Source organism: Microtus oregoni, unplaced genomic scaffold, assembly GCF_018167655.1.
Source record: "Microtus oregoni isolate MIOR12 unplaced genomic scaffold, Mior012 000018F_ref0000195, whole genome shotgun sequence".
Classification (NCBI taxonomy): domain Eukaryota; kingdom Metazoa; phylum Chordata; class Mammalia; order Rodentia; family Cricetidae; genus Microtus; species Microtus oregoni.
In genome coordinates, this window is record NW_024543077.1 from 18324014 (window position 1) to 18336381 (window position 12368).

General features: G+C 37.9%; 1 protein-coding gene across 4 annotated transcripts in view; it reads right to left on the reverse strand.

The window, feature by feature from the left end:
• Nucleotides 1-2803: 2803 nt before the first annotated feature.
• LOC121458924 (protein DBF4 homolog A-like) overlaps nt 2804-12368 on the reverse strand; it is a 37465-nt gene continuing 27900 nt past the window's right edge. For all 4 annotated transcript variants that reach the window (XM_041668323.1, XM_041668324.1, XM_041668322.1 and 1 more), the window contains 3 exons: nt 11864-11978; nt 5898-6022; nt 2804-4304 (listed from right to left, as the gene is read on the reverse strand). In XM_041668323.1, coding sequence (XP_041524257.1) covers nt 3344-4304; nt 5898-6022; nt 11864-11978 — 1201 coding nt within the window. In that variant the 3' untranslated portion in view covers nt 2804-3343. The remainder of the gene's footprint in view (nt 4305-5897; nt 6023-11863; nt 11979-12368) is intronic.

Sequence of the window (12368 nt, forward strand, 5' to 3'; positions counted from 1 at the left end):
ATAGTTATTGTACTTATTGTATATAGCTTTACTATGTTAGTTAAAAACCTTCCTTTTTTATTTAGACCAAAGGGGGAAATGTATATTTTGATCACATTCTTATAACAAAGTTGGCTTAGAGTCAGAGGGCAAAGTTAGTCACTAGCTGAACAAAATTAATCAGAGCTTTTGGAGGACAGGACAGATAGAAAGTAGTAAGACGGGCAGAGAGAGGATCTCAGCCATTTTGGATTGCTGAATTCTGATTTTTTTTATTGACAAAAGAGTAATTAGATAAACACCTCATCATAGGCTACTCTAGTCAGGACTTCAGATAAGCCCTTCACTTTCCCATTACAGAGTGGACAAACAATGGTACAGTTAGTTTCCCCAGGATTTGATCATTATCTCAATTTTCTCAGGGGTTCCTGAAGATGCTATTGCCCCCAGATATCATGATGTAATTTTAGGAATACAATGCCTACATTACCAAGAGGTGGAGTAGGTGGTTTTTGGTTGTTTGGTGGGTTATGAATGTTTGTCTTCGTTTAGGGGGGATTGGTGAAAACTAAGAAAGGTTAGATTTAAGGATCCCTTTCTGAAAAAAGGGGGTATATGGCAAGGCTAGGATAAAAGTGTAGATCATTAAATCTACTTTAAAATAAAAAGCCACTATCAATCCCAACTATTTTACATTGGTATGGATTTTTATATATTGATACAAACTTTATTTTTGTTAAAACATACTTTATATATGTTCCTACTTTTTTTTTTTTTTTTGATTTTTCGAGACAGGGTTTCTCCGTAGCTTTTTGGTTCCTGTCCTGGAACTAGCTCTTGTAGACCAGGCTGGCCTCGAACTCACAGAGATCTGCCTGCCTCTGCCTCCCGAGTGCTGGGATTAAAGGCGTGCGCCACCACCGCCCGGCTGTTCCTACTCTTTTAAGGTAGTTTTGTATATTGATACAAATTTAAGTATTACCTACAGTTCGGAAGGGAAAGGTACTCTTGCCTTTGGAAGCCAAGGGTTACGTACATCTCATCCTGGCACTCACACCCCAAGGATTAGCTAAAGCTCAGAAGGGACTGGTATCCTGGCAGCAGGAAGCCAAGGGTTACCTAATGCTTGGAAGGCAAAGGTATTCTAACAGAAGTGTTATAGCTTTTGTCTGGTGGGGACAGTTTTCCCAGTAGTGTTAAGAGCCTTGCTCCAGGAAAGGTTTCCCTAATACAAGTGTCACAAGTATGATCCAGCAGAAGAGAGTTTCTCCAGCAATGTTGTCACAGCTCTGCTCTGCTTCCCCAGAGTCGAACAATTCTGTGCCAGCAAGGGAAAGTCTCCCCAGCCAGTGCTACGGTTCTGCTCTGCTCTAAGAGAATTTTCCCACACAAATGTAGCAGTTCTGCTATGTTGCGAGAGCTGTTACAGCTCTATGATGTGCGATTTTCTTCTGCATATGTGTTGCTTTTATTGGTTGATGAACAAAGCTATTTCAGCTAATGGCTTAGCAGAGTAAAACCAGGCAGAAAATTTGAATAGAAATAGAATAGACGAAGTCAAGGATGCCCCAAATCTGTTGTGTCCAGGTTGCGGAGGCCCCAAGAAGACCACCACAGACTCACTAAAATGCAAAAGCAAGATTTACTCATGACAAACCGTGGAAGAGACCTTGTCTTCTACAGTGACACAATGGGGGCCAGAGGAGGTGCCCCACTCTTCTTAGGCAGGGTTTTTAAAGGCAAAACCCCACAGATCTACAGTTATGGGCATAAGGGTACAGGGACTTTCCACTCTGCTGATATCAACCTTGAGCAGCTGGGCTGCAGTCTAGGGAACTTCCATATTGCTGATATCCACTTTGGGGCCTAGCACAAAATGGAGTTGGTTTTGTTCCTCAGGTCAACTGGAAGTTGTTTTGAGAACACTACTTCCTCATCTTCACCTAACTTGCTACTTGTTTCTAACTCCTCACCCTTTTTTTTTTTTAAAAGATTTATTTATTTACTATGTATACAACATTCTGCCTCCATGTATGCCCGCACACCAGAGGAGGGCACCAGATCTCAGTACAGATGGTTGTGAGCTGGGAATTGAACTCAGGACCTCTGGAAGAGCAGCCAGTGCTCTTAAACTCTGAGCCATCTCTCCAGCCCCCCTCCTCACCTTTTTTATAGTAATAAAAAAGGAGGAATGTTAGTATTCAGGCATCTGTACTAGCCTGTCCTTGCAGTACTTACAGGATACGTCCTTAGCTGCAACCACTAAGAGCATCTTCTGTGCACACTGACTTCATTCCCTTCTAAAAGGTGGGCCTGGCCCACCTCCTGTCTGTCTCTCTGTGTCTGTCTCTTCTCTTGTGGCGCTCCTACCCCAGAGGCCAGTCTCCCCTCTGTCTCTCTGTGCCTGTCTCCTCTCTTGTGGTGCTCCTACCCCAGAGGCCAGTCTCCCCTCTGTCTCTCTGTGCCTGTCTCTTCTCTTGTGGTGCTTCTACCCCAGAGGCCAGTCTCCCCTCTTTCTCTCTCATTTACTTTCCACCTGAGCTTTGTTGCATGGTGTCCTTCTCTTGCGTGCCACTTTTAAAAAATTACAACAGTAAATATTTCCCTCTTACCAAATATACTCAAAGGTAAGATGAATTTCACCTTAAATTTTCCCTGTTCCAAGTTATTTTATAGTCAAGTACCAGATCAAGTTAGTCCTCCCAGGCATTTCAAAACAACCCCAACAACTCACTATATCATTAATCATCTTTAATAGTAAACAAATTATTTTTAAAGAAATTATTTTCAACTTACAACTTCCACAAAGGTCAGTGGTTTAAGCTCTCCTTTATGATTTTTTGGAATTGTTCTGATCCCTTCAATAACCTCAGTTTGCAGTAAAAGGATCCTGGCAGAATCTAGCTGGGTCAGTGTTTATAGTCAATATTTTTAGTAACTTCAAGAATCCAAATACACCAATTAATATTTTTTTCCTCTCTATTTGAAATTTTATTTTAGGTACTAACATATTAATGATGAAAATCTATGCTAATGGGCAATGGTTAGTAGCATACAATGTATAGTGCTCAATTTTTGATCTGTTTGAAATCTCACTTGAAATTACTGTCAGTGATAAAGCAAATGATATTCATTACAACTCTTAGGAAACAATTATGACTATAGTTATATAAAATAAATCACAAGATTTATTGTATAATTTGCAACAGCTACTCAATTCTGTAAAAAATTATAATCTTAATTAATATTTACATATGATTTCATACAAAGCTGGCCAAAAACCCAAAACAACTCCTAAGAATTATATATGTATCTATAAAAATTTCAAGAATATAGCTTTGACTTCTGAAAAACACATTAAATACTAAAATCCAACGAATGTAGAAGCTGAAGGGGAAGAGAAAAACGACGGCAGACTACTTGAATTTTCTTCCTCCCAAATATCTAAAACATCACATATTCCACTGTTTTCAGTGTAGCTTGTGAAACCCAAAAATTCTGATTTCTCCCCACTTGTTTGAAAGAGGTCCAGTAGAGACTGTACGGGTGACCCACAAGTTCTGTCTTCACATGCAGGATCCTCAGGTCTTTTTGTATCCAATTCAGCACTTGGGTCCACAGCTTTTTTCTTTTGCCCTAATAACATTCTCACTTTCCGCTGGATCTTACCACAAGGCCAATTATCCGTGTTCTCAGTGTCGCACTCATCGGGGCCCTGAGGACTGCAGGGTGGAGTTCTGGCCCTCATTGGTAAGTGTTCCTCTGGTGGATTTAAAGTCACCAGGTCAGAATCATGACCAAACACAAAATGAATTTCCTTATCCTGTAGATCTTTTGCTGAAAAATGTGTATTATCTGCTGTTAATTTTGGTTGGGGTGGACTATCTTCTGTACTTAGATAAGAAACTTCTACACATGACTGTGGCACAACCGGAGAGTCACCTACCCTCTGTTCTAAGTCGCTTCTAGTAATAATTAATTTATATCCAGAAACACCAAGAATTCCTTCCTGCTCATTTTTACATGGAGGTAGCGGTGTAAAATCCTGTCTTAGGTCAGGGTCACTTGCATGTAGCATGCTCACTCTTTTCCCATCACACCCTTCCACTCCAGCTGAAGAGTAGGTCATAGGTTCTGAAGCAGACACCAGCTTTTGTTCAGGCTTCTGAGTTTTTTCACACTGAAAATCCTGCTTGAGCAGTTGCCCACTGCTTTCTCCCATGTCTTTCTGAAAAATGGGCTCTAACTGTAGCGTCTCCTTTGGTTCAGTGTTTTTCAGGACATTTTGAGAAACAGAAGAAAGGGATCCGGTGCTGTATTTTATTCTTTATAAAGAAAAAAAGGAAACCAAAAGTTGGAAATTAGTAAAACTGTCTATAACTTATTTTAAAAACCCATTTAAGACATCCCAATCCAGAAATCTTAACATTTACTTCAGATGTTTTAAAATGTGAAAACTCTAGTGTACCCATTTCTCATCCACATTCTTTTCTTTCCCTGAGAGAACCAACATCCTGAATCATCAGAAGCTTAAACAGCAGGAATCAGGTGCCAGGCTCTCTATCTGCCCAACTCTGTTGTTATCCTGAGAAAACATAAACACTTTAGCGCTTTGCTTCATGTTTTAATGTGCAATTTCTAGTTTTTAAGCAGAAAGTATTTATTAGAAACTGAAAGCAGAATCATGATTTTCATTTATATTTAAAACATTTCATATCAAAGTGAACTAGATATTTGTATTTCTAAAGGTGACAAAGTAGTCCTTCAATTTCACACAAATATTTGAGCCAAAACTCTTCTTCATGTAGAATCTAGAATAATTGGGATACTACTCTCTTGAACAATCCCAAATTATGCACAAATGAACGACAAGTTACCTGGTCACCAGTTACACTTTGCCTTATCTATCACAGGAAACCACGAGCAATATACAATTCACTGTCTCTACCACCAGATTGGTTTCCTTTACTTATAAATGGGGTTTACTCTTTGAGATTCCTTTTGTGCCTCATCTGTGAGGCCTTAGGTTTGATCCCTAAAAAGCAAGGCAAAACCAAACTGGGGTCCAGAGTTCCTCTCAACCAATGAGCAATGACACTGCCCCACCTGTAACTTCAGCGTGGGTGTGGACTAGCAACAAGTAAAAATGACTAGGGAATGACCAGTTTAAAAGCTGAGCTCATGTCTTTCCTGAAACTTTCAAAAAATGTAAGTTTTCAGTTGGTTCCACATGGACACATTAGTAAGTAAAGTACTGCCCATATCCAGACCTAAAGATGGAGCACTTCCTGCTCACCTTTCAGAAGTGAGCATCTCTAATCTTACTGCTTAAGATTAGCATAAAATTAGATAACTGTACATGCATAGAAAAGCATTTCTAAAATTTTAGATTTATGAGAATAATCTAATTAGGACTCAAACTGTCAGTGTGCAGTTACTGGAAACTAAACACTACTGTATTCACATCTCAAAGTCTGACAATGTCTTTGTTAGGAATCAACATTTTTCATTTGAGTACACTGAGTTCCATAGTTCAATATCAGAGGTTGGCAACATTCCCTACTGGTAATATCTGGTCTTCACTTTCTTTACTAACTAATGTTTTGCTGCAACACAGCCGTATTCTGTAACAAAGCTGAGCAGAGGCCACTGACTGTTTCAGTTCACCAAACCTAAAATATCAACTCTAGACTGACCTTAATAGAAAAAAATTGTGAACTCCCTTTCAAAAAACCATGTTAGAGGGAGACTAAATACCTTTGGTGGTAGGGGAAAAAGAAGGGAAGAAGGTATTAGTTCTAAACCATATTTATGTCATGTAAAAAAAAACTATATTCCTTCTAAGAGCAGATAAACGAGATTAACTTTTAGTTAAAAATAGCTTAACAACATAAGTAGAACTTTGGCAAATAAATTACCTTTTCTTTTTAGGTGTGTCTCTTTCATAGTCCACAAATTCAAAAACTAACTTAGATACAATGTCATCAACAACTTGATACTGGTTACTCTGTGCAAAGTTTCTGTGTTTCTCACTCAAAAGATGCTAAAACAAAACAAAAACATCATTAAATTGTATTCAATAATTGTATCAATTAAATAAAAAAAAGAATTCCAAATCAAATAAGGAATCCCTGTCATAAAAATGTCTCTATCAGTTTTATATGTATCTACTTTGATACATCAAATAAGGAATCCCTGTCATATAAATGTCTCTATCAGTTTTTTATGTATCTACTTTGATACATCAAATAAGGAATCCCTGTCATATAAATGTCTCTATCAGTTTTATATGTATCTACTTTGATACATCAAATAAGGAATCCCTGTCATATAAATGTCTCTATCAGTTTTATATGTATCTACTTTGACAACAAACACAGGAGAACTGTGGTGGCAGGCAAAGGTGGGATGACAGCTGCGTGTCAGTTAACAGACAGCTACTACCTCCCCTTTAATAAACCAGCATAATTACTGACTCTATTCTAAATATCTTTATAACCACAGATTAAGTGTAGTTCTTACCCCCCACCAAAAAAATCTGTCTCTGCAACGGATGGAGATCACAGAAAACTACAACTGCAAATGTAGAGACTAAGGGATTGTGTGGTATCCCGTGAACATCACAGAAGAGGTCAAATGGTTGTAGAAGGCAGAGAACACAAAGTCTGCTGTAAGGTGACATCCCTAGACGTGACAGCGAAAACACACTTACAAGTCTCAAAGATAGTTGTCCAATCATGAGCGGGGCAAGGACAACATCAATATGCATGCTAAGATGGAAGGTAGAAATCCCACGAGGCTCCAACCCTAGACAAAGAACTACAGACAACTAAGGACTGCTGACGGTAGAGTAGTCTTCCCCAGAGAACGCTAATTATCTTACACAAAGTGGTCAAGCCTGATATCGTATACACACAAGTAATATTTGCTGGACTGAATAGAATATATAAATAAACCAACAATTTTTTTTAAAGAGAGCCCATAAATTTTTGAGAGACAGCAAGCGGCATTAGTTGGAATGGGTGGGAAATGGGAAGGGGGAAATGATGTATTTATATTTTAATTTAAATATTTTCAAAGAGACCCTCTCTCAGCTGGGTGTGGGTGAGCACACCTTTAATTGCAGGAGGATCTTTGTGAGTCTGAGGTCTATAAAGTGAGTTCTAGGACAGTCAGGGCTGTTACACAAGAAACTCTGGCTCAAAATTAACCAAAAATAGAAAAAAGGAAAGACCCTTTCTCAAGATAAAAAGTTAAGAACTATCTTTAGCAACATCTTTTCACCCACTGCTGCATATAATAACCAAGGTAGGACTTACGGAATTAAATGAAGTCTTTTAACTTAATACACAAGAATCTAAGATCTATAAAAGTCTAGCCAATAAGAGTTTAAAAAACAATCTACAGGGCTAGAGAGCTGGATCAGCAGTTACAAGTGCTTACTGCTCTACACATGTGTCATATGTTCGCATACAGTAAACCTTAAAAACCCCAAATCTATGATAAATGCTACAAAATATACACATTACAATTAGACTCATTGTTGAAGAATCATCCAAGTATGAGCAAGCAAATTATCTCATTACCTACTGATCCTAACAGGAATTTTTTAGTCTTAAGAGTGGTTAGAAGGAAAAACAAGCCCAGCATGTAGCACATATCTTTAATCCTAGCATTTAGGGACCAGAGGCAGAGAGGTGTCTGTGAACTGGAGGCCTTTCTGTCAACATAATGAGTTCCAGTCCAGCCAAGGCTACACAGCAAGAACCTGTCAAATAAAATACAAACAAATTTATAGTATAAAACTCACAGGAAACAAAGTTCCTTGCGAATGAGTGAGATCTCCAGGCTAATTCTACCATTTGTCTGTCAGCTGATTCAGGATATTGGATCTAAAGCCTAGATCCGGGAGTGGTGACATATGTCTAAAATCCCAGCATCTGGGAGGCAGAGGCAGGAAGATCTCTGAGTTTGAGGCGAGCCTAGTCTACAGAGCTAATTTCCAGGACAGTCACAGAGAAACCTTCTTGGGGAAAAAAAAAAAATCTAAAACTCACACCTTAAAGTTCATTTAAATTCTGTAAAAGAAAAAGAACCATTTATTAATTTTTACATAGTTCCTCTCTATATCTACTTAAGATTTGTTTCATTATGTAGGTTCAAAACCCCGTGCTGGCTTTGTGGGAGCCTAGCCAGTTTGGATGTTCACCTTCCTAGAAATGGATGGAGAGGGGAGGACCTAGGACTTACCACAGGGCAGGGAACCCTGACTGCTCTTTGGACTGGAGAGGGATGGGGAGAGGAGTGGGGGGAGGGGGAGAAGGGTGGGAGGAGGGGGAGAAGGGTGGGAGGAGGGGGAGGGAAATGGGAGGCCGGGAGGAGGTGGAAACTTGTTTTTTTTTCTCCTTTTCTCAATAAAAAAAATGGAAAAAAAAAGATTTGTTTCATTACTTAGGTATTGATTTAAATGCCTCAGCTGTCTGTCCCTTCTCTAACACTGTAAGTCAAGCAATCTTATTTATTATTTACTTCTATTTTTGTGTTTGGGAACTGAACCTACAGTCTCACATATACTAAGTCTATGATCTACCACTAAACTACACAGTCTCACATATACTAAGTCTATGATCTACCACTAAACTACACAGTCTCACATATACTAAGTCTATGATCTACCACTAAACTACACAGTCTAATACCTTTCTCATCATTTACTACCATTCTATGTTCTAGTCCACATAACTTGAACATTTTAAGCTAGAATTAGAACTAGAAAAACAATTAGCTTTACATCATCTTCCATAATTCATGTCCATTACCTGCATCCAGACTGTCCTTACCCCATACACTCAGCCTTCCTGCTGTCTCTACATGTCATGCTGTACTCACATTTGTTTACACGAGTACATATACTAATGGCTAAATTCTACATATGGGAAGAACATGGAGGCTTCTATTTCTGAGACTGTGTGATCTTGCTTAAAATTATACATTCTAAGTCCACCCATTTGGTGGATAAATGCCTAAAATATATTTGGTATTGAAAGTGTAAGATTTAGTATGAAGCTCCACAATTTCCAATCCACATGCCTCATATTAACTATATAGAATTTCACTAAGTACAGGCATTGAATCCAGTTAATTTTAGTGTATGTTGTTTATATTTATTTGCATGTTTTAAAAAAAATAATAAAATTTATTTTAAGTAAAAATATAAAGTGGTGGCTCACTCCTTTTATCCCAGCATTGGGAATGGAGAGGCAGGTGGATCTCTGAGCTCAATGCCAGCCTGCTTTACAAAGCAAGTTCTAGGACAGCCAAGGCTGTTACACAGAAAAACCCTGTTTGGTGGGACAGGGGAGAAGAAAAAAAATACTTCATCATACTTGTAAATGTATATAAAACTATTTTCTATGCCAGCTACACAAGTTAGAAAAGCTAGGGAATGTTTAGTTTACCTCCAGTACACAAAACTGTTTATATGTATTTGTGTACACATCAGAGGATAACCTTGTCTGTTGTGTCTTCCTTAGGGGCTGTCCACCAACAAAAATAGTAGGCTGGTAGACCAGCAAGCCCCAGCTACCAACCTGTCTGTGCCCCAGCACTGGAACTAAACATGTACACCATCATATATGGTGGTATATTATTTGTGTTGTAATAAATAAAGCTTGCATAAAGATTAGAGGACAAAACAGCCATACCAATCAGCCATACAGGCCAGGAAGTGGTGGCACACACCTTTAATCCCAGGACTTGGGAGACAGGCAGCCGGATCTCTGTGAGCTCAAGGCCACCCTGGGCTAAACAAGATTGAATCTGTCTAAGAGAAACGGAGCTCACACAAAAGTGATGCCAACACTTGGGACCCTACACCTTTAATCTCAGTAACAGGTGTAGATTGGAGCTATATGGCTAAGCAGAAAGAGGAATATAAAGGGGAAGAGATAGGAACTCACTGGAGTGTGGAGTCTGAGGATTCCTGGAGACAGGATCTTGCCCTTTCAGTCTGAAGATACAGTAGAGGTAAAAAGGTCTCTCTAGTGGTTGGCTGCTTTGCTTTTCTGATCTTCAGGTTGAACCTTGATATCTGTCTCTCAATCTTTATTATTTCTGTTATAATCATGTCTAGAGTTTGTATGTGGGTTTTGGGGACAAATCTTAGTTCCTTTATAAGCACATCACTGACAGCCATCTCCTAAGTCCTCAAAAATATTTGCTTACTCAGTCTCTTGGCATGTGTAGAATCACTGTGAAATTCAAGGTTCAAAAACAATGTACTTTTTCTTTCCAAAGATCATACTATGTAGTCCAAACTGGTCTCAAACCCAAGACCCTTTAGCCATGTCTCCAAAGTGTTGTGATTACAAGAGTGACCTACCCAACTCAGCTTCTTTAGTTTAAATTAAAAAACAAACAACAACAACAAAAAACCCAAAAAAACCCTTAAAGTCATGATTTTCAATTTTATTCTCAAATATACTTTCTTTATGGCAACCAGTGAACAACTTTCCTGCTATTCTTAAACTTTCTGAATATCACATTAGAACTTCAAAATTCTAGATTATTCTGTTCTCACAATGCCAACTAGTTTCAGAAAGGAAAAAAAATCAATGACCGTAGTTTCAAAACAATTAGAAGGAAGAAGGAAAAATTTTAAGAAACTATCTTCTGAGTCAATGCAATTTTAAACCAACTGTATTTTCTCCTTTATTATGTAAGTAAAACAAAACAAAGTTAAACCCCTGGTAAGTATTAATATATTTTGGGTTAGAAAACAAACTCTAATTCATCTAAGATGAAGTCAGATGCTTTATGAATCAGTATTTTCAGACTTAATACTCTGAATTTCCAACTATTCTCTCTCTCTCTCTATCTATCTATCTTTATTTGAGTATGGGTCTTGTCATATTGTTCATGTCGTATAGATTATGCACTCAAATATTCATACTGCCTCAGCTTCCTGAGTATTTGAAACTTGAGAGGTGTATGTTGTACACCAGTATGTCTATCTACTCCTTTAAAAGTTAAGAATTCAAATAATAACTGCGATGATTAATAAGCACTTGCTATGCACTAAACCCTACGACCACATGGACAGATTGTCAGTGATTCCAAAGCTCTTATTTTTTAATCAGCCTACAAACTCCAATTGTCCTCATTTTGAAAAACTACCATCATCTAACATGTTCTTACAAGTCTTTTGTAACTGCTCAGACCAAAATACACTAACTTTTCACTTATCTGCCACCTCTCAATCCAGGATCATATAAACCCTCTCGGTCTCATCCCTGAAGTGCTTCAACAGCCTGGACTGGACCTCAAGAACCCCACCACGGCATGGTACAGACCATCTTGTACTCTGACTCTCTCACCCAGCTCTGGGCGCTCCCTTGGCTGATTTCCGTCAGTATTGAGAAATCTGGTTACCTAACTTCTCTGTAGTTCTACTTAGACGTTACTTAGGTATTTCTCTGCCAAGCCTAAATAAAAAGCAACATCTCACTCCTGCTCTGTTTCTACTTGCACTGACCTAATGCCGTTACATAGATTTTGTTATTTTTATCATGTAGTTATATACTAAGTGTTCAATAGACAGCAACAGAATGAATAAAAAGTATTCTTTTCAATGTTGATTTCCTTCCTTGGGTTCTTAAAACTTCAACTGCTTCAGGCTAAACTTCAGTGCTGATGCAGGTGCCCATAATGTGTAAAGCTCTGAGTTCCATCCCTATGATAATCATTAAGCAAGAGCTAGGTTTCTACCAAAGAATATCTTTCCATCATGATCCAAAGTAAAATCAGAACAGTAAGGCAAGATTTAAACATAAAAATGTTTTTACGCTTTTAGAAATACCAATCCCAAGTGTAAAATGACATTTACAGTTTCGAGATCTTCATATTTTTGTAAGCAGCATTCACAATATCCTTTTTTTCTCTTTTCCTTCAATTGGAGTTGAACTGGGGTTCCACCACATTTATCGCCATCTGTATTAATTCTAGTAATAGAAATATATGGTAACAAAATTACTGCTAAACTCAATGTAATAACTTAAAAATTTATTTTCTTAAAACTATCATATGCAGAATCTGCCATAATCAGAGACTTGTAAAAGCAAATACCTTTAAGGACATTTCAAGAAATATAAAAACAAAAGTAATGGCTGCTCTGAAGAACAGTTCAAATGGTCAAGAGAAATAGGTTTCATATTTGAGCCCATTTCTTACCTAATATTTTCTAAATAATGCAATTAGATTTAAACTAAATGTAGCAAAGAAGTATTACAAATATTCACTGAAAAAACAAACACACATAACACTACCATGGTACAAAATATGATACCCCAAATGATTATGAAGTGAAAAAAAAAAGCAATGATTGAGAATCT